This window comes from Rattus norvegicus, chromosome 9, assembly GCF_036323735.1.
Source record: "Rattus norvegicus strain BN/NHsdMcwi chromosome 9, GRCr8, whole genome shotgun sequence".
NCBI classification, from domain to species: domain Eukaryota; kingdom Metazoa; phylum Chordata; class Mammalia; order Rodentia; family Muridae; genus Rattus; species Rattus norvegicus.
In genome coordinates this window covers 62,698,475-62,721,011 of record NC_086027.1, presented here as the reverse complement: position 1 = coordinate 62,721,011, position 22,537 = coordinate 62,698,475, and the positions used below count along the sequence as shown (strand labels likewise).

The 22,537-nt window shown below is 40.0% G+C and overlaps 1 protein-coding gene across 4 annotated transcripts in view; it reads left to right on the top strand.

The window, feature by feature from the left end:
* Dnah7 (dynein, axonemal, heavy chain 7) overlaps positions 1–22,537 on the top strand; it is a 305,667-nt gene that overhangs the window by 39,493 nt on the left and 243,637 nt on the right. For all 4 annotated transcript variants that reach the window (XM_039084571.2, XM_039084570.2, NM_001419550.1 and 1 more), the window contains 6 exons: positions 8,395–8,578; positions 9,114–9,293; positions 12,837–13,109; positions 14,349–14,476; positions 17,164–17,242; positions 20,211–20,435. In XM_039084571.2, the coding sequence (XP_038940499.1) occupies positions 8,395–8,578; positions 9,114–9,293; positions 12,837–13,109; positions 14,349–14,476; positions 17,164–17,242; positions 20,211–20,435 (1,069 nt within the window). The remainder of the gene's footprint in view (positions 1–8,394; positions 8,579–9,113; positions 9,294–12,836; positions 13,110–14,348; positions 14,477–17,163; positions 17,243–20,210; positions 20,436–22,537) is intronic.

Below are 22,537 nucleotides of genomic sequence, written 5' to 3'. Positions count from 1 at the left end.
CTATCTGTCTGTCTCTGTACCAATACCATGCAGTTTTTATCACTATTGCTCTGTAGTACTGCTTGAGTTCAGGGATAGTGATTCCCCCTGAAGTCCTTTTATTGTTGAGGATAGTTTTAGCTATCCTGGGTTTTTCGTTATTCCAGATGAATTTGCAAATTGTTCTGTCTAACTCTTTGAAGAATTGGATTGGTATTTTGATGGGGATTGCATTGAATCTGTAGATTGCTTTTGGTAAAATGGCCATTTTTACTATATTAATCCTGCCAATCCATGAGCATGGGAGATCTTTCCATCTTCTGAGATCTTCTTCAATTTCCTTCTTCAGTGTCTTGAACTTCTTATTGTACAGATCTTTTACTTGCTTTGTTAAAGTCACACCGAGGTACTTTATATTATTTGGGTCTATTATGAAGGGTGTCGTTTCCCTAATTTCTTTCTCGGCTTGTTCCTCTTTTGTGTAGAGGAAGGCTACTGATTTATTTGAGTTAATTTTATACCCAGCCACTTTGCTGAAGTTGTTTATCAGCTTTAGTAGTTCTCTGGTGGAACTTTTGGGATCACTTAAATAAACTATCATATCATCTGCAAATAGTGATATTTTGACTTCTTCTTTTCCGATCTGTATCCCCTTGACCTCCTTTTGTTGTCTGATTGCTCTTGCTAGAACTTCAAGAACTATTATGAATAAGTAGGGAGAGAGTGGTCAGCCTTGTCTAGTCCCTGATTTTAGTGGGATTGCTTCAAGTTTCTCTCCATTTAGTTTAATGTTAGCAACTGGTTTGCTGTATATGGCTTTTACTATGTTTAGGTATGGGCCTTGAATTCCTATTCTTTCCAGGACTTTTATCATGAAGGGGTGTTGAATTTTGTCAAATGCTTTCTCAGCATCTAATGAAATGATCATGTGGTTTTGTTCTTTCAGTTTGTTTATATAATGGATCACGTTGATGGTTTTCCGTATATTAAACCATCCCTGCATGCCTGGGATGAAGCCTACTTGATCATTGTGGATGATTGTTTTGATGTGCTCTTGGATTCGGTTTGCCAGAATTTAATTGAGTATTTTTGTGTCGATATTCATAAGGGAAATTGGTCTGAAGTTCCCTTTCTTTGTTGGGTCTTTGTGTGGTTTAGGTATAAGAGTAATTGTGGCTTCATAGAAGGAGTTCGGTAGTGCTCCATCTGTTTCAATTTTGTGGAATAGTTTGGATAATATTGGTAGGAGATCTTCTATGAAGGTTTGATAGAGTTCTGCATTAAACCCGTCTGGACCTGGGCTCTTTTTGGTTGGGAGACCTTTAATGACTGCTTCTATTTCCTTAGGAGTTATGGGGTTGTTATCTGGTTTATCTGTTCCTGATTTAACTTCGGTACCTGGTATCTGTCTAGGAAATTGTCCATTTCCTGCAGATTTTCAAGTTTTGTTGAATATAGGCTTTTATAGTAAAAATCTGATGATTTTTTTAATTTCCTCTGAATCTGTAGGTATGTCTCCCTTTTCATTTCTGATTTTGTTAATTTGGACACACTCTCTGGGTCCTCTCGTTAGTCTGGCTAAGGGTTTATCTATCTTGTTGATTTTCTCAAAGAACCAACTTTTGGTTCTGTTGATTCTTTCTATGGTCCTTTTTGTTTCTACTTGGTTGATTTCAGCTCTGAGTTTGATTATTTCCTGCCTTCTACTCCTCCTGGGTGTATTTGCTTCTTTTTGCTCTAGAGCTTTTAGGTGTGCTGTCAAGCTGCTGACATATGCTCTCTCCTGTTTCTTTCTGCAGGCACTCAGCGCTATGAGTTTTCCTCTTAGCACAGCTTTCATTGTGTCCCATAAGTTTGGGTATGTTGTACCTTTATTTTCATTAAATTCTAAAAAGTTTTTAATTTCTTTCTTTATTTCTTCCTTGACCAGGTTATCATTGAGTAGAGCATTGTTCAATTTCCACGTATATGTGGGCATTCTTCCCTTATTGTTATTGAAGACCAGTTTTAGGCCGTGGTGGTCCGATAGCACGCATGGGATTATTTCTATCTTTCTGTACCTGTTGAGGCCCGTTTTTTGACCAATTATATGGTCAATTTTGGAGAAAGTACCATGAGGAGCTGAGAAGAAGGTATATCCTTTTGCTTTAGGATAGAATGTCCTATAAATATCCGTTAAGTCCATTTGGCTCATGACTTCTCTTAGTCTGTCTACATCTCTGTTCAATTTCTGTTTCCATGATCTGTCCATTGATGAGAGTGGGGTGTTGAAATCTCCCACTATTATTGTGTGAGGTGCAATGTGTGTTTTGAGCTTTAGTAAGGTTTCTTTTACATATGTAGGTGCCCTTGTATTTGGGGCATAGATATTTAGGATTGAGAGTTCATCTTTGTGGATTTTTCCTTTGATGAATATGAAGTGTCCTTCCTTATCTTTTTTGATGACTTTTAATTGAAAATTGATTTTATTTGATATTAGAATGGCTACTCCAGCTTGCTTCTTCTGACCATTTGCTTGGAAATTTGTTTTCCTGCCTTTCAGTTTGAGGTAGTGTCTGTCTTTGTCTCTGAGGTGTGTTTCCTGTAGGCAGCAGAATGCAGGGTCCTCGTTGCGTATCCAGTTTGTTAATCTATGTCTTTTTATTGGGGAGTTGAGGCCATTGATGTTGAGAGATATTAAGGGATAGTGATTATTGCTTCCTGTTATATTCGTATTTAAATGTGAGGTTATGTTTGTGTGCTTTTCTTCTCTTTGTTTTGTTGCCAAGACGATTAGTTTCTTGCTTCTTCTAGGGTATAGCTTGCCTCCTTATGTTGGGCTTTACCATTTATTATCCTTTGTAGTGCTGGATTTGTAGAAAGATATTGTGCAAATTTGGTTTTGTCATGGAATATCTTGGTTTCTCCATCTATGTTAATTGAGAGTTTTGCAGGATACAGTAACCTGTGCTGGCATTTGTGTTCTCTTAGGGTCTGTATGACATCTGTCCAGGATCTTCTGGCCTTCATAGTTTCTGGCGAAAAGTCTGGTGTGATTCTGATAGGTCTGCCTTTATATGTTACTTGACCTTTTTCCCTACTGCTTTTAATATTCTTTCTTTATTTTGTGCGTTTGGTGTTTTGACAATTATGTGACGGGAGGTGTTTCTTTTCTGGTCCAATCTATTTGGAGTTCTGTAGGCTTCTTGTATGCCTATGGGTATCTCTTTTTTTAGGTTAGGGAAGTTTTCTTCTATGATTTTGTTGAAGATATTTACTGGTCCTTTGAGCTGGGAGTCTTCACTCTCTTCTATACCTATTATCCTTAGGTTTGATCTTCTCATTGAGTCCTGGATTTCCTGTATGTTTTGGACCAGTAGCTTTTTCTGCTTTACATTATCTTTGACAGTTGAGTCAATGATTTCTATGGAATCTTCTGCTCCTGAGATTCTCTCTTCCATCTCTTGTATTCTGTTGGTGAAGCTTGTATCTACAGCTCCTTGTCTCTTCTTTTGGTTTTCTATATCCAGGGTTGTTTCCATGTGTTCTTTCTTGATTGCTTCTATTTCCATTTTTAATTCCTTCAACTGTTTGATTGTGTTTTCCTGGAATTCTTTCAGGGATTTTTGCGATTCCTCTCTGTAGGCTTCTACTTGTTTATTAATGTTTTCCTGTGTTTCTCTAAGGGAGTTCTTCATGTCTTTCTTGAAGTCCTCCAGCATCATGATCAAATATGATTTTGAAACTAGATCTTGCTTTTCTGGTGTGTTTGGATATTCCATGTTTATTTTGGTGGGAGAATTGGGCTCCGATGATGCCATGTAGTCTTGGTTTCTGTTGCTTGGGTTCCTGCGCTTGCCTCTCGCCATTAGATTATCTCTAGTGTTACTTTGTTCTGCTATTTCTGACAGTGGCTAGACTGTCCTATAAGCCTGTGTGTCAGGAGTCCTGTAGACCTGTTTTCCTGTTTTCTTTCAGCCAGTTATGGGGACCGAGTGTTCTGCTTTTGGGCGTGTAGTTTTTCCTCTCTACAGGTCTTCAGCTGTTCCTGTGGGCCTGTGTCTTGAGTTCACCAGGCAGGTCACTTGCAGCAGGAAATTTGGTCTTACCTGTGGTCCTGAGGCTCAAGTTCGCTCTCGGGGTACTCCCCACGAGCTCTCTGCAGCTGCAGCAACCAGGAAGATCTGCGCCGGCCTTTCCGGGAGCTACCGTGCACTAGCGTTCCAGATGGCGTTTGGTGTTTTCCTCTGGCGTCTGAGATGTGTGTTCAGAGTGCAGTCTCTTCTGGTTTCCCAGGCGTGTCTGCCTCTCTGAAGGTTTAGCTCTCCCTCCCATGGGATTTGGGTGCAGAGAACTGTTTATCCGGTCTGTTTCCTTCAGGTTCCGGCGGTGTCTCAGGCGCAGGGGTCCTGCTGCTCCTGGGGCCTCCCCTACGGGAACCCAGAGGCCTTATACAGTTTCCTCTTGGGCCAGGGATGTGGGCAGGGGTGGGCAGTGCTGGTGGTCTTCTCCGCTCTGCAGCCTCGGGAGTGCCCACCTGGCCAGGCGGTGAGGTCTCTCTCCCACGGGGTTTGGGAGCAGAGAGCTGCTGCGGGCCGGGATCCGCGGTCAAATTATTTTCTAATTGGTCTTGTGATTTTTGTCTATTTATGTCTGTTTATATCTTTTTTTAAATTCTTTTTTATATCATTATTTTTATTGCATTTTTCAAATTTACCTTTTAAACATTATCCCATTTCTGGTTTTCCCTCCAGAAACACGCTATCCCACCCCACCCTTCCACCCCCCCACCCATTTCTATGACGGTGCTCCCTTACCCACCTACTCCCTCCCACATCCCCACCCTGACATTCCCCTATATTGAGGCATTGAGCCTATACACGGCAAGGCCATCCTCTGCTACATTTGGGCTGGAGCCGGGGTTCATCCCTGTGTTCTCTTGGGTTGGTTGTTTAGTCCCTGGGAGCTTTGAGAGTTCTGGTTGGTTGATATTATTTTGTTCTTATGGGGTTGCAAACCCCTTCAGCTACTTCAATCCTTTCTCTAAGTCCTCCATTGTGAACCCTGTTCTCAGTTCAATGGTTGGTGGTAAGCATCTGCCTCTGTATCTGCAGAGCAGAGCCTCTCGGCAGATAGCTATATCAGGCTCCTGTCAGCTTGCACTTCTTGGCATTCACAATATTGTCTGAGTTTGGTGGCTGTATATAGGATGCATCCCCATGTGGTGCAGTCTCTGGATGGCCTTTCAGTCTCTGCTCCACAGTTTGTCTTCTTTTTCCTCCTGTGAGTATTTTTGTTCCCCCTTTTAAGAAGGTCTGAAGCATCCAAACTTCAGTCTTCCTTCTTCTTGAGCTTTATGCAGTCTGTAAATTGTATCTTGGGTATTCCGAGTTTTTGGCCTAATATCCACTTATCAGTGAGTGCACACCATGTGTGTTTTTTTGGTGATTGGGTTACCTCACTCAGGATGATATTTTCCAGTTCATTCCACTTGCCTAAGAATTTCATAAAGTCATTGTTTTTAATAGCTGAGTAGTACTCCATTGTGTAAATGCATCACATTTTCTATATCTATTCTTCTGTTGAAGGACATCTGGGTTCTTTCCAGTTTTGGGCTATTGCAAATAAGGTTGTTATGAACATAGTGGTGCATGTTTCTTTGTTATATGTTGGAGCATCATTTGGGTGTATGCCCAGGACTGGTATAGCTGGGGCCTCAGGTAGTACTATGTTCAATTTTCTGAGGAACTACCAGACTGATTTCCAGAGTGGTTGTACCAGTTTGCAATCCCACCAATGATGGGAGAGTGTCCCTCTTTCTCCACATCCTTGCCAGCATCTGCTGTCACCTGAGTTTTTTATCTTAGCCATTCTGAGTGGTGTGAGGTGGAATCTCAGGGTTGTTTTGATTTTCATTTCCCTTATGACTAAAGATGTTGAACATTTCTTTAGATGTTTCTCAGCCATTCGGCATTCCTCAGCTGTGAATTCTTTGTTTGGTTTTGAACCCTATTTTTTTAATAGGGTGATTTGGCTCTCTGGAGTCTAACTTCTTGAGTTCTTTGTATATTTTGGATATTAGCCCTCTATCAGATGTAGGGTTGGTAAAGATCTTTTCCCAATCTGCTGTCCTAACGACAGTGTTTTTTGACTTACAGAAGCTTTGCAGTTTTTTGAGGTCCCATTTGTCAATTCTTGATCTTAGAACACCCCATTGGTGTTCTATTCAGGATTTTTTCCCCTGTGCCCATGTGTTCGAGGCTCTTGCCCACTTTCTTGTCTATTAGTTTCTGTGTATATTATCTCCACATACTTGTGGCTCTCCAACCATCATGTTTTGCTTTATATTTTTTTAAATATTCCATGTATGTGAGTACACTGTAGCTGTCTTCAGACACACTAGAAGAGAGCATCAGATCCCATTACAGATGGCTGTGAACCACCATGTGTTCGCTGGGAATTGAACTCAGGACCTCTGGAAGAGCAGTCAGTGCTCTTAACCACTGAGCCATCTCTCCAGCCCTGCTTTCTAATTTTGAAGTTCAATCTTTTATATCTATTAAGACCTATTTTCTGACTGCCATCCATTGAGATTCCTTCTGTGTCCTTCTCATCTTCATTCACATCACTTCTGCCATTGGCAGGCCCAATTTTACTGTGTGCATTTGTGCACACACATGTACATATGTACATGCAAGCAGTCATGTGTGTTGAGATGCACACACATGCGCATGTGATATTTTCCTTAGATGTCTACACCTTGTTTTTAGAGACAGGTTTTCTTATTGGCTGTGGTTTGTGGGTTTGACTTTACTGGTTCTCTGGAAATGCCAGAGATCCTCTAATCTCTGCCCACCAGCACTGGAGTCTGGAGTGCACTGCTTTATTGGTGACTTTAATGTGTGTTCTGGGGACTGAACTCATGTCCTCATGCTCACATGAAAAGCACATCACCAGCTACGCTATCTTCCTAGCTGACTGTTGCCCAGTATTTAGAGAGTGCGATGCTTTTCAACCTTCCTCACGCTGTGGCCCTTCAATACAGTTCTTCAGGCTGTGGTGACCCCCAACCATAAAATTATTTCATTGCTTCTTCATAACTGTAATTTTCCTACTGTTATGAATAGTATAAATATGCATATATGATATGCAGGATATCTGACATATGACCTCTGTGAAAGAGTTATTTGACTCTCAAAGGGGTCACAACCCACAGGTTGAGAACCATTGAGATAGACTCTTACAAATTATAAATGACTTCTCCATTCCTTTGTCTCTGTAAATGTCCCCCTTCATTTTAGTATCTCCCATTCATTGAGAAAATAATGAATACAGATTCTTAATTTGTTTTGAAAACTTGAAGTGTGATTCTTATCTGTCTGTCCTCTCCTCTGAGAACACTTTCACCTTGGTCCCATAGAAACATGACATGAATTCTTTTTATTTTTACCCCATTTCTACCTTCTCCTAGGGCTTCGGCAATTACTATTTTCATTGTAAAGCCTTTCTCCAAGATTTAAACGTGAAGTGTCTCTCTGTCCTTTGACTTCCAGCTATTTCCCATGGTGCACCCACTACTTTCATTATTAGGAGAGAAAGAATGATGTAATCTTTTTATACCTTCTGTAACACTGTGCCTAGAACACAAATGTACTCGCAGTACATATAAAGCAAAAGTTTATATTTAAAACTTAGATTTCCTCTGTGAGGATACTCTGGTCATTCCTATCAACTATTGTTTAAAAGCTCATTATCCCTCATGACAGAAAGTATCAGCATTCTTTAATCTTGCAGTACCTACAAGGATTTTATAAGCTGGAAACTTCAGTGATTTCCAGCATGAGGTACCTATATATGAAATTGCACTATTATTCTTTTATTACAAGGACACATGCACATTTGAAACTTCATTTTAAATCAGTCATTCTTTCAGTATTTCACATTAAGGGAAATTGGGGAAAATAAAATCCATGGTGTTTTTGATTTGTGCCTTGTTTTTAAGCTATTGGGAAATGGTAGCGTGGTAAACCATGTGAGTTTAGCTTGGTATAAGCTAGCTCTTTGATCAGTTATTCGCTCTATGGCTTTAAACTAACAGATATTCCATGGGGACCATTTAAGAGCCTGGAGAGAAGTGTCCAGTAAGGTTACTGCTCATATTTCTTCAAAAATTGCAGGAACTATAATTGCAGAGGTAGATTTATGTCATACAGCACCCCATCATTGAGTCATTTTCCATTGGTTATGATTTAAAATTTCTTTTCCTTGGAGAAGTGAAATAATCTAGCACTTAGGTCTCAGAGAGTGGATAATGTCACTTAGCAATATACCTCCCTATGAAGACCTTTGGATGGCTAGAATTTACCGTTAATGCTCGATGTAAATGGAATAATACACTGAGAGTATTGACTTCTAAATGTCTTTTGTTCTTTCAAGGTGGTTTCCAGAAGTGCAGAATATTTATTACCAAGGCAATAAAAAAAAGCAATTGCCAACTGGCGACAGCAGCGCCAAATTGGAGTCTTTTTTCAACTGTGCTGCTACACTCATGACCTTACAGCTGCAGGACCTCATTCTCGTCTCCATGCAAGACTTCACAGACCTCATCGCCCAACCTCCCGTAAGTCCAGCTCAGCTAGCGACTGTGCCTTTGACTGGGGTGCCCTTTCAGAAAGGAAACTGACAAGGTAGCTTTTCTGACGAAACAGCAGAATGTGAATCTTCAGACCTATTACATTTACATGCTAAAAGGTTAGGTCAACTTGCATAGTTTGGATAAGATTATCATCGAAACAGTGAGGATTTGGACAAATCCTTGGGGGACCAATTGAGTTTTGAAGGCTTCGGTATAGCTTGCTTTGAGGAGTTCCTTTTATCTCTGCAAGGAGAGTGTTTCCTAAACCCTGAACAATGCCTTGAAATCAATGTGCTTGGCTCTCCAGTTAACCTCTAGGTCCTGTAAAACAGTACTAAGTCATACTGAGGATGACAGTCACTCCTTCAGTCTTTCTAGTAGGATCTTCTCTTGTTTAAGTGTCTCAGGTACAAGAGAAAGTATTGTTTCATGTATTTAATTGGGGCTGGCATAATTTTTATTCACAGCAATTGATCTCTATTTCTATGTATACCTATGATTATTTTATTTGTTTTTATAGGAATCAATTAGAGCTTTTGAGCATCCAGGTTTCATCATGAGGCTGGTTCTTGATAAAAAGGCCGTTAAATTTGAACCTGAATTTACTGACTACATAGATATCCTTGTAAATGTTTATGAAATCATGATTAAGGCTGTCAGCTTTGTGCCAAGAGTTGAGACGAAATTGTATTCCAAGTGGGTAAGTAGCAAGGACATTCTGATTGCCACCCTGGAAGCTCACCACCATCACACCTTAAATCCCATCTTAGCCTCTTTTAGAAGCATCACTAGCCTGGGTTTTGGAGTGACTATTTTTAATTTTTATATTAAAAAAGAGACATAATAGGGTTTTGTATATTTCTAAATGATTTCTTTTTATATGTATATGTGTGTATCTTATATGTAATTCATGACTTGGTTTCGTGCTAGTTAATTTTACATCAACTTGACACAAGCTAGAGTCCTCTGAGAGAAGGGAGTCCCAACTGAGAAAATACCTCCATAATATCAGTCTGTAGGGCATTTTTGTAATTAGTGATTGATGGTGACACCTTTGGCCTGATGGTCCTGGGATCTGTAAAAAAGCAGACTGAGCAAGCCACAGGGAGCAAGCCAGTGAACAGCACCGCTCTATTTCTTCTGCCTCAGCTCCTGCCTCTAAGTTCCTATCCTCTTCAGTTCCTGCCTTGATGTCCTTCGATGTGGAAGTACAAACAAAATAAACCCTTTTTTCCTTTTTTGCTTCTGGTCATGGTGTTACATCACAGCAATAGAAGTCTTAGCTGGACAAGTTTAGATTGCTTAACATTTTGATTATGAAAATATGCATTGGCTATTCTTTTCTGAGAGACAGAAAGGAAGTGGATCTGGATGGGAAAGGAAGTATGGAGGGACTGGGAAGAGTCAAGAAAAAAGGAAACTATGTTCAAATTATATTGTATGAGAAAAGAATCTGTGTTTAATAACAGGGAGAAAGAATAAAAAAATAAATTATGCATTGGGAGGACAATCCCCTTCAGTGGTTCCAATTTTTTTTACTTTATTTTCTTGGAATTTTATTATTTTTCATGCAAAAGAAGTTGGACACTTTTGATGGCCCTTTCTACTTATTCATTAGGTTTTTTGTTTTTACATATACTAATTCTTTTCCATTGTGAATTTAGAATTTACTAATTCTAAATTTCCATTCAGAATTCTACTGTGTGTGGTTCTGCTGATGGTAGAACCCTGCCCATGGTGGCTAATACTTCTGGAGTCTTTCCCTTTTCACTATGGGACAGACATAGGACCTCAGGACATCTCCATGGCTGCTGCCTAGGTTGACTTCTCTGGAATTTGGTAATCATTTGAAAGCTCTGGAAGGCTTAGCTTTGACTGAATAATTTTTGACTTAATGATATTTTGGACACACTAGTTGTATGCTTATCCAAATTGGAGACAAGAATTCTGATAGTGGACTGTTAAGGCTACTATTTCTCTCTCTCTTAGACAAATTCCTCAGTCCCCCTCACCCCACCAAAGGTTCTGTCTCCTTTAAGTTTTGTCAAGATATGTGTCCTGAGAGTGCTACTTTGCTCTACTTTGATACTTTGTCTTCTGACAGTCACACTCAGCCACCCGTCCCCTCCTTGCTGTGGAGTCAGCAAATCTTTGACCACAAAGACGATTGAAGTCTATAAGCTCATGTAAGCACACAATGGCCTTTTTAAATTTGTTTTTCCCATCTTGACTCCATAGATGACCCCCCCAACTTTGATTCCTCACCATACATTAGAAGAACCAAATTTAGTAATTTTCTTTCATATTCACGTATTCTAAAATAGTTCTGTGTATCAGTTCTTCATATCACCACATTTCAGAGTCTGTCAAAAATCACTGCTTGCTTTGTCTGTGCATAACCCCAATTCATTTATCATATTTATTCCTAATACTTTACCTTTTTTTCAAGAACAGAAAATATCAAGGTAGCTTATGAAACACACTGATAGAGGCAGTTAATAAGATAAGAATTACCAAGCTCCAAGTACTGATTAGAATTGTGCAAATGAACTTTATTGCTATGATTTTATGGTTATAAAAGACGACTCTACTCTTCCTGGTGTCTACAGTAAAGAGTAGATGCAATGAGTTTAAATTAGTATGAAAATATGTAATCTAGACTTTCAAGAAAAGAATACTTGTTTTGAGTCAGAGCTAGGGCTTGCATGGGACATTGTCTATGGGGTAATGGTTTTGTCAACCTTACTTGGTCACATTTTAAAAATAAAAATTAGGGAGTTCATCATGATCACCACCCCTAGATGTCTCTAGGTGATTTGAGGTTCAGCCAGATTTTGAAATATATTATAAGACTAGTTTGAATAAAATAATTACATAGCGTCTCATTGACCTTTGGCAGTAAATGCAGAAGCAGATTCATATTTCTGATCATTATTATATTTGATAGGAGGAGAATATAGATTAAAATACACTTTTATTTCCCATGGAAGGCAAACTGGTAAGGGCTGCTGTACCGTGAGTCCAAGCTCATAACTGTCTCATGGTCTAATTTGATATTCTTTGAACACCTGAGGTATCACATAAAATATCATTTTTCTTAACTCTCAATGGGCACTAATTAAATTTAATATTAGAAACTTTCTAAGGTGATTCTTAGTCTGAAAATCTAATTATGTCTAGAAAGATAGCTCTATTTTAGAAATTAGACAAGCTGCTAAAAATGTAAGAAACTGTCTATGAATAGTATTAATGACCTTCACATGAGAACTCATAAATCCACAGTCCATTGTGTGGAGTGTAGTATTTTAAAAGCTGTTTTGTAAAAGAGACAATACCAAGTGTCTACTGAGCCCCATAATGAGGGGCTGATGGAGGGGGTAACATTCAGTAGTGTTCCTATAAGGGATCTAGCTTTAAGACAGCTGAGTTTCTGAAGTGCCCAGCAGGAGTAGCAGGCGACCACTCACTGGGTACCTAAGGTGATGAGATCAATGTCAGTGTCAAAGAATACTCACCACAGACTGCGATTTCTATTCATTACAGGTTTGAAATGCCTTCTTCTAGATGGCTGAGCACTGATGTTTGTAGAAGTTACCTTGCAGATTATAAGCTGTGCCAATGCATTTATTCATCCTCTTACTTACAAGTGGAAGGAGTCCTTTGACTTTCATCTGCTCATCTAAAACTGTTGTCTTGTGCATTCTTGCTCATGTTATTCTAGCCATGGCAGCAGAATAGGAATTTGGCAACTAAGGACCAGCATCAAAGGCCACCTGAGGAGCGGGAGTGGCAGTGTTTCTTTGGTTTCCTTCTCCACAGAGAGAACAGACTCTGTGTTTGAGGAGGGTGGTGGTGGGACTCTGCTCCAGCATGTGCAGGCCAAAGCCAGCCTAGGAAAGCTAGCACAGTGGTATGTGGGCTCTTCTGTTTGGTGGCCTAGGTTTTATTTTGCATGTATTTTCAAATGACCACTTGCCCAACTGTACTGAAAAACAAAACCAAAACAAACCAACAAAACGAATCACCAGCTAGCCCTTATGGAAAACAATTACACAAAGCCTACAGTTTACAACACTCTTCAGGTTAGACTGAGCACATTTCTATAGATTTGAGATTAGAACATTTCAACAGCTTATGTATAGAAAGGGCAATATAGTAAGATTGACACTTTCAGGGAGATAATATAGTGGGGTTAATTTAGCTGAAGGTACATGAAATAACATCATTTTCCTCCTCTGCTCAGGAAAGCAAATCCAAGCCAACCACCTTGAAGCCCATAATTCTGGATGAAATTATAGATGCTCATAAAGAAAAGATTAGGGAGGTGGTTTTACGAGAGAGTGTGGCGCCAACAGAGCACCTCAAAATGTATGACAAATATCAGTTCTTGATTACTAGACAAGCTGAGCAAGATATTGAAGAGTTCCTGACTCAAAGTCAGAACTATGAGAGACTAATAGAGGAAATTCGCAAATACCAAAAGCTGGGAGAAGAAATACAGTACACATCTCGAAAGGTACATTGCCCTTTTCATATGACTTTTGATGGAAGAGAATGGCCCGTCTCAGGTGTATTAATATCTAGTGTTACAGTCCACAGTAAGAAAAACAAAACAACAGGAGCATGCCCCCTGAACTGGTGACACTTGTCAAGCGTAGTGTGGGCCTCAGTGTCAGGCAGCTACGACACATTATAGTCCTTGTGCTCACATGCGTGAGATGCCAGTGTAAGGTGAAAAAAAATGTAAGAAATACGAAGAGGAAGAAGCATAAGTACCAAATTTCCTCCCATTTCCAACAACCTGACTTAAATTTCATGTTGACAAATCTTTTGGAAAGGACAGTAATAACACCAAAATGTAGTTACCTCCATTACTAAAGATATGAGGACCATAAACATCCTCTCTTGGCCTTTTAATCGAAAACATTCTTCAAATTCCCTGCCATGCCCATGTATTACTTTTTAAATACAGAACAAATGAAATATTTGAAACTCATCTTACGGCTGTGTGTGGAGGTACACACCTTAGTGCCAGCATTCAGGAAGCAGGAAGACCACAGGTTCATGGTCAGCTAGTCTGGACTGCAAAGCAAGACGATGTCTAAAAACAAAACAAAGCAATTATTAAATGAAGTTACTTTTTTTCTCCATCTTTATTAAGTTGGGTATTTCTTATTTACATTTCAATTGTTATTACCTTTCCCAGTTTCCATGTCAACATCCCCCTAACCCCTCCCCCTCCCCATGAAGTTACTTTCTATTCAGTTACCAATAACCTAATTTCCTAAACTTTTAAAATCCATTATTATTATTACAAAATAGATTTCAAGATAACAAACTTCAAGGATATTTACCCATAAGATGGTTGCAAAATACAAAATATTTGCGGCAGGAAATGGGGGAGGGGTGGGGAGGTCAGTCATTAGAAACTACCCCAGCCTCACATGTGAATTTGTTATCTTCCTTTTGTTTTTTGAGACGGGATCTTGCCCTTAGCTCAGTTTGCCATGGGACTCCCTATGTAGCCCAGGCTGGCCTCAAATTTATCCACTCTTCCTGACTGTGTTGCCCAAGCGTATGGAGTTATATACCTGAACCACCATGCCTGGTTCAACACTTTAAAACCAAAACCCAAAACAATCTCAAAACCTGACCTTGCACACACAAATCAGCATCAGGAGAACGGAAGAGTGAAGAGAGCCTCTTACTTATGCTTATTCCAATTCATGCTTCTTAAATCTTTTTCACTCTGTAGACTGTTCGTCTGGGAATGTTTGAGATGCACTGTGAGGAACTGATCAGATCCTTGGTGAAGCGGGCAGATATCATCTGTGGGAAACTGATAGCCAAGATGTTCCGAGATCACCAGGAAGTAAACACAATGTACGAGAGTGCCATGGTTATCGTTGCATTCTAGGAGTGGCCCTAGGGTCACCAGGCAATGGAAGTGGGTCGAACAGTGTCCCAGGGATTTCAAAGAAAGGGTTATGCTAAACCTATTTCTTCATGGAGACATTTCGTGATGCCATGTCATGGTGCTTTCTTTCACACATGTGCCTTCCCAAGCGTCTACCTTGGTTAATGAGCTTCCATTCTTTTGCACAAGTCAGGTGGACTTTAACTTAATCCTTGGAAATTTGTGTAATGCATACATAAATTAGTTTTCAGAGTAGATGTGTATAGGAGCTGTGGGTGGATTCTAAGGAGTCATGCTGTCAAATTCAAACTTTCTCATACTATCATTATTCTTTAATGCTGGGAGCTGAAGCAGCCCAGGGGGAAGAGCATCCTCAGGACAAGACTTGGTCTTGTGAGAGAGTAGGGTTGTGTTCTATAATAAAATATGCCTATCTTGACTTTAGGTTACTGAGGCCAGAAGCTGCAGGCCTCTAGAGCTATTAACACTTGTTGGTAACAGCAGGGTGATTAGGTGAGGGATTTATTTTAGCACTCTCTTCACTGGCCCGTTTGATTAACTCTTTGTGTACCAGAGAGGAAGGAAAGGAAAAGAATCAAAATGCTTTATACAGGCAAATATGCAAAGCACACATACATTTACACACCCACACTTTGAACAGGCCAAACCATCTGTTTCAGTCAACTCCATAAGTATTCGTGCATGCTTATATATAACACATTTACCTACACTTGTACATACAGACAAAATATACATTTGAATGGATGGATGGATGGATGGGTGGGTAGGTGACACAGAGTCCCCCCAAGCCAAACTATCCAACCAACAACTTTCTTTCTTTTCTGGCCTTTTTATACCTTCTTAGACAAAACTTTCTTTAGAAAATTTCCTCCTAGACGAGATATTGCATAAAACAGGAGTTACAGAAGCCTGCTGATATCAAGCTCAAAGTTGTATTTCATTCTAATATTCACTGTAGGTTCAAAGCAACAGCTTTTACATGGCCTTGCCTTATCACAGTGCACACCTGTTGCTATATCCCTAGATTTAAATGGTTTTCCTTGAACACAAATTTGTTCCAAGCCTATTTCACTTTTTTGTGTTATTATGAAAGCTCAATATATTTCTTATTATGCAACCTTTCCTTACTATATAAGGAGTGGGCACTTTCTACTTTTTTTTTTTTTCGGAGCTGGGAACCGAACCCAGGGCCTTGCGCTTGCTAGGCAAGCGCTCTACCACTGAGCTAAATCCCCAACCCCCACTTTCTATTCTTGATTCTAACTTTATTATGTCTGTCTGTCTAGCAAAGCAATTAAGAGTATCTCGTAAAACTTCCTTCCTGAAATTATTTGAATCACATCAGGTATTCTATAGAATCATTCATACAAACAGCATTAATTCATGAAAGTTTATCTTTATGATGATCTGCAGGAAATCTGATCAATAGGATGCGCTAATGCCCAGGGGTTGCTATATTGATTTAAGAACAACAGGAAAGGCATATGAGCTGCAAAAGGCAATCCTGACATGTAGTCACCTTGGGCCCTGCCATTGAGTTCGCTCATTGCAGACTATGCAAAAGTGGAGGGCCACCTCCTGTTAGCCTTAGCCTATCCTAGATGGGTCCTAACACTTTAACACCTTGGCAGGTGGTTATTTTTGTAGAGATTTTTAAATTATTTTAAAATATGTGCTTATTTGTGTATATGAGTGCTTTGTTTGCATGTATGCCTGCATATCAGAAGAGGGCATCAGATTCCATTATAGATGATTGTGAGCCACCATGTATTGGTTGCTGGGATTTGAACTCAGGGCCTCACTGGCATACAGAGGGTGCAGCAAAATGGTTGCAGGAGCCCTTGGACAGGGATGGCTCAGCTGCTTTGTCCACATCTCTACCTCACTAGGAAGCTCTCTAAAGTGGCATCACCTATTCTCTCTTCAATCTGCCTGACCGCTCCACTCCACGGTCTCTTTAGTTCTTTCTTGGATATTTTATTTATGTTTCAAATGTTATCCCTTTCCTGGTTTTCCCTCTGCAAACATTCCATCCCCTCTCTCTCTGCTTCTATGAGGATGCTCCCCCACCCTTCTGTGATGCACACCTACCCTTCCTTCTCTGTTGATTCTGCCACTGAGGTTTGCAAACATGTTCAAAATGCTTATTCCTCTTCCAGCCCCACCTTCGGCTCAGCATGGTCCACATGCTCTTCACCAGCCAATTTTTGTAACGATCACTCCCCCTGAGGTTCCTTACCTCCGAACTTCTTTCTTCCCACCCTGTGTTCGTTCATTATTTTTACTGTTCACAAGGCAGGTACCAGACATCTCCCTGTACACACAGTTAGTTACTCCTTCTTTGTTTCATCTCCCAGAATGGCCACAGGAGCCTCCCCTTGAAGGAACCATCTCCATTATCTGACCGTGAGCTGCTTGGGGGTCATTTAATGCAGTAGCTTGGACGATGACACGTGATCATTAAATTTATATGGAGCAAATAAGTAAATTAACACAAATCTGTATTTAATTCCTTAGACATCACATAGATGAATCATAATCTCTTTTTGATGCAATGGAAGATTAAATAATAAATACTGTTGGGGTAAAATTAAATCACAGATTTGTAAGACCAGTTATTTTGCTGTTTCAGGTTATGCGAGGAGTTTGAGAAGATAGCTGAAAAGGCTCTGAGTACGCCTCCAAACACAGCCGAGCTCATGGAGATGAAGGTATTGTTGACGAGTCTGTGTCAGTGTATGGACCCAACTGTCTCAATAATGCAGAGAAACAGAGCACTCTGCTGAAGGTTTCATTCACAAGCCTGCAGTCTGGTGCTTCAGGCTGGCCTCTCCTGGATGCTCCTTCCGGCCTCTGTGTGGTCACTCGACTGACTAGGCTACCTGTTATAGTGCACTCTGTTTGTTTAGCTTGCTCTCAGTTGAGTTGACAGGTGTAAATATTCTTTGGCAATTGACTCTGCTCCATTTGTCTCTCAAGCTCCAGGAGGCTCCCGGTGCCGGTTCCCTGGCAGAGTAGACACTTGTGCGTGCCTATTGTATAAGTGCTTTTCTGCTGGTGTCACACTAGTTAATATCTCACTGACCAAATGAGGTCAGAGCGAGAGGACACAATGGAGCATGGTCACTGGAAAGCGTTTGAGTCACAAACGCAGGCATTTAACAGGATGTTCTTGAGAACAGTGCTCACAGTAATTACCAGCATGCTAGCATACGTTGGCCAGAACAGGTCAGGGTAACCTGAGACGTACATTTACTCCTCATTTTAATCAACAGGTATTCAGTCTGTGAGCAGTGTTTCCTTCTGTGTCTGAAAAGACTGTGTTCTACAATGCACTAACACCTTCTGTGACACTTGGCTCAGATGTTTCCCGCATCAAAGCATTTTCACATTGGTTATTTTTCTAGTTACTTCTATTATGTTTAATTCTATCTAAAAGCAGACAAAGTAATATAAAATAACTAACGGCTGCTCCATTTTATGCTCTTTTTGTTCCTGTAACACCTATCTTTTGTGGGATATGGGATTTTTTTAAAAATAGAATTCCCCAAATCTAAATTAGAACCTTTTACATTTAGTTTAAGATATTTAAGATATTTAACTGAACCTGCCAACATGTAAACTCATTCAAAATTCTGTATGTATGAAAATTATAAAAATGAATTCAAATGGTTACATCTACATATTCTTCAAATTATTGCTTAAACAGAATTTATTAAAATTATTGAAACTAAATTTTACATTTATTTTTATTTTGCTCAGAGAGCTATGCTATCTTTAAAGTCTTTCTTTTCTTTGAAGTGGTCTGTGTTTGGGTGGAGTTTTAAGTGTGTGAGCACTTTTGCATACTTGTACAGACTTCAAGAGGCATATTTACATTTTGTTAACTGTCATTGGCCATCAGGTACTTCTGTGGCTGGAAATAGATAATCACTGGGCCTTTCTCTTTGTTAGAAAAGAACTCATATGGAAAGAGGAGTTATGCAGACTATCATCTGCTTATCTTCCTGGAAGTTACTGACTCAAAATACTTGGGGTTATTCAATCTGGGTTTCTATTGCATATAACAATTCTTAACAAACTTAGAAAGTAAGACTCATTGTTTGTTGCTTAAGATATCTCTGTGTTTTAAAAAGTTTATTCCAATAAGGATGAACCAGATGGTAAATGTAGTCAATACAGAAAGCACTCATTTAATATAGATAAGGAGAAACAGAAACCCAGTTACTGGGCTCTATAGGAAACTGATTAGCCAAATGAAAAAATACATAGTTTGACTAGACATTTATTACTTATGAAAATTATAGTTTCTAAATCAATCCATTGCGTATGCACTGGGACATGGTTGGTTGTGTATTTCTGTCTTACAGCCGTACATTCTAGACTTATTCTGAACTCTCTGCTACTTAATCAGTGTTCTTTCCCATGCAAGTGAGGTGGTTTGGTGACAAGCTTTGACTAGGTAGCCTTTCTTCCTTCAGTTGATTTGGGCAGTTGACTAGAGCCCAGAAAGTCCCAGTGGGATCCAGGTTCAATTTAAAACAATTCTCCTGGGATTAGGGTGATGGCTCAGCTCTTGAGAATACATACTGCTCCTGGAGAGGACCTGAGTTTGGTTCCCAGCACTCACTCTGGGTTGCGGGCAACCATTGATAACTCCAACTCCAGAAGATCTGAGACCCTTTTCTGGCCTCTACGAGCAACTGCACTCACGTGACTTTAATCTTCCCTCACCCCTATGCACACACTTAAAAATAAGAATAAATCTTTAAAAATGAGTGCCCTACTTTGGTGCTCTGCTGCAGCCCTGGTCAGACCCTCGCCTGTGCTTCCTCTGCCTGCATTTTTCCACGTGTCACACACATCTCACTGCCTCTTCTACATGTGTTTGTGGAAAGCTACTGTTCATGTCTGGCTGCCTTAGACATGCTGCAAGAAGCAGCAGCAGGGCTCTGGATGCAGCACTGTCCATGTCAAGAGTTTGTGTTTGCACTTGTTTGATTAACAACCACCTCTCTCATTAGATGGCAAACGCCATGATGGTAAAAGCTGTGTCCACCTCATGGTCAATTCATTGACAGCACTTGGCAAATGTGTCAGGAACATCTGGTGGCCCAGAGCATAATACTAAAAGGAGAAGTGAAATCACTCAGGTGGTGTCTGCTTTTGTCATCCAGGGATGCACAGCATCCTCCCTGGTCTTCCATTGCTGTGTGTATAAAAGATAGAGTGTGTGTGTGTAAAAGATAGAGTATGTGTGTGTGTGTAAAAGATAGAGTGTGTATGTGTGTGTGTAAAAAATAGAGTGTGTATATGTGTGTGAGAGAGTGTGTGTATGTGTGAATGTGTGCACACTCATGTGTGCATGTATATGTGCAAATATGCATGTGTGTATATGTGATTGTGTATGTGTGCATGTATGTATGTGTGTATATGTGTGTGAATATGTGTGTGCATATATGGGCTTGTGTGCATGTGTATTGTTAAGTATCTTCTCACTTTTTTTTCTCTTGTTTTAGTGACGTGGGTGGGCATTGAGAAGTAAGTTGTGTGGAGGTTCCCAGATCTGAGTCACACTTTTCTGATGTGCCTGTGTGTATTTCTGCAGTGTATTTCACAGGGCATATTTGGTAAGAGTTCTCCCTTACAATGCTGTTTGTAACCTTTGCTTTCTTGCAGGCTCACATTCAGAAAGTGGAGACAACTGACATGTTGGACCTGGGACAGAGATTAGTGGATTCTAAAAACTGCCTGGCCTTCCTCATCGAATGTGTCAACTTTTCTCCTGCAGACATCAGACTAAATAACAGTGTTTTCCAGTGGTATGGCAGAATGGGAGAGATTTTTGACGAGCACAGGAAAATCATTAAGGACAAAACAGAACAGTATCAAGAAGGTCTTAAGGTTGGCATTATAGAATTTTCATAGTGCTCTCATTTTCTTTTGCAAATGTTTGGATTTTTAACTCTTTGCATAGTGTTACAGACTTCTTTGTTACACAGGCGCCCTGCTTTTTCACATGGGCCCCCCACATTGTACCTCCCTCCCCCATAATCTCAGAAGAGAGTACACATGCTGGGTCTCTTCTGATGGAGGATTAGGGAATGAGTCAAGAATGCCCTGATTGATGTGGGATCATTTCTTGATTTTTTTAAAGGTAAAATGAAGAAAATGTTGGAAAACATTGCCCATAAGTGACCATTAATAAGACATTATTTATCATGTGCAATTTATGGTACTAACCTCTGGGTTCTTTTCCTTGTTTGTTTTGATTTTTTTTATTTATTGTTCCAACACCAAGATCCCTGGCTGATATGTTTTCTATATCTCCTAGTCACTCTGGCTTGAACGTAGTGCCCTGACCTAACGTTTTTTTTCTAGTAGATTTGCAGCTTACTTCTACCTATTGTCTAGCCCAGTTTCCCACTTTTGGTACACTCCTGACCTTTGTTAATGCCAAGCATCTTCCAGTTCTGTGCTCCATGCATCTCTCACATCCACCGTGCACGCTATCTCTTCACTCTGCAGTGCTCTGCCCTGACACGTGCCAGTCACACCCAGTTGCTTTTTCTGAGATGCTGTCTGGACCTCAGGTATCGTCTCCACTGCTCTGATCGCACGCTTTAACACTCTACTAGACTAATGACCCAATCCCTACTATTACTGTCAGGTCTGTTTGCCACTGGAAGGTCAGCTCCTGGGAGCTTTGTCTCTGTTTACTCTATTTCTGTTCCACTGGCTCCTGCAGGCACTGCCCTACAGTGTCTCAGCTCGGTTTGTGCCGTTATAACAGAAGACGTGTAGCTGGGTAATTGATAAAGAGCATAGGTTTTTGCTTACATTTCTGAAAGCTGAGAAATCCAAATTCAAGAGACTGACATCTGCCAAAGGCCTTATTGTATCATCCCTTGACTGAAAATGGAAGGCAAGTGATTAGGAGGGCACATTTATAAGAATGAGAATAACAGAGAGGAAAGGAGAGAGAGAAAGATGCCAAAGCCACCTCTATGAGCCCTATGAGCCCACTCTCATGTTAATCTGCTTCTGCACTTCGTACATGAGAACAGCACCCTTAGACCTGCCCACTTTTGGTGTTCCATTTCTTATCATGTTTATTTCCAATGCACGGCCATGGGACACATTCAAACCACGGCCTTCAGAGGGCCTTTAGCACTCCACAGACCCTAAAACACATGGTTGGGAATAAATCAACTAAAATTATCAGTTTTATTTTATATAAGGACCTACAATTCTTAAGCTCGACTCAGGTCAGCCAGTTAAGATATTCTTTGACCAAAGCCAACTGTTTTCTATCAACCACACCCAAGAAGATTCAGTTTATAGATTGTTATTTGGAGACTAGTTCCTAGCCTTGAAATTGTTTTATTTTTAAACTATGGCTAATATTTCTACTTTACAACTAGAATATTTCCAACATTTTAACTGGGAAAAACATGAACAATGAACATAAGATACTTAAACCATAAAATAATTGACTCTTAGAAAATTCCTAGTTGGTCCAGGATTATCTATACTTCAGTACACAGTGTCCTACCTCAAAAGTCTGCACACAATATTGGTGCAGTTCTCTTTTTATTTTCCTTCACTCATCAAATGGGAGCAACGAGTTTCCTGGGAAACAGGAGAAAAGAGGACAGAAATCAACCTAGGATTCGAGATGTAGGAAAAAGATCCTATTTTTGAATAACCTAGATTTGACTTTTTAATACTTCACTAATAGATATTTCTGGAGTCATTTAATTTGGAATAGCTTACCAATGACAGTTTTATAATGTTTTGCACTAAGCACACACATCTGTTTTATGTTGGAATATTAAAATTTTAATATTTCACACCTGGATTTATTAGCTTTGTAATCTCTTGTCGTGAATGCTCATGGGAAAAATGACAATAGCTTTCACATATCTTGGTTCTTGTTGCTGATCCAAGACCTGTCTGGGCAACAGATAAGTAAAGGAGTTCAATTTTTCACAAATGCTTTGAAA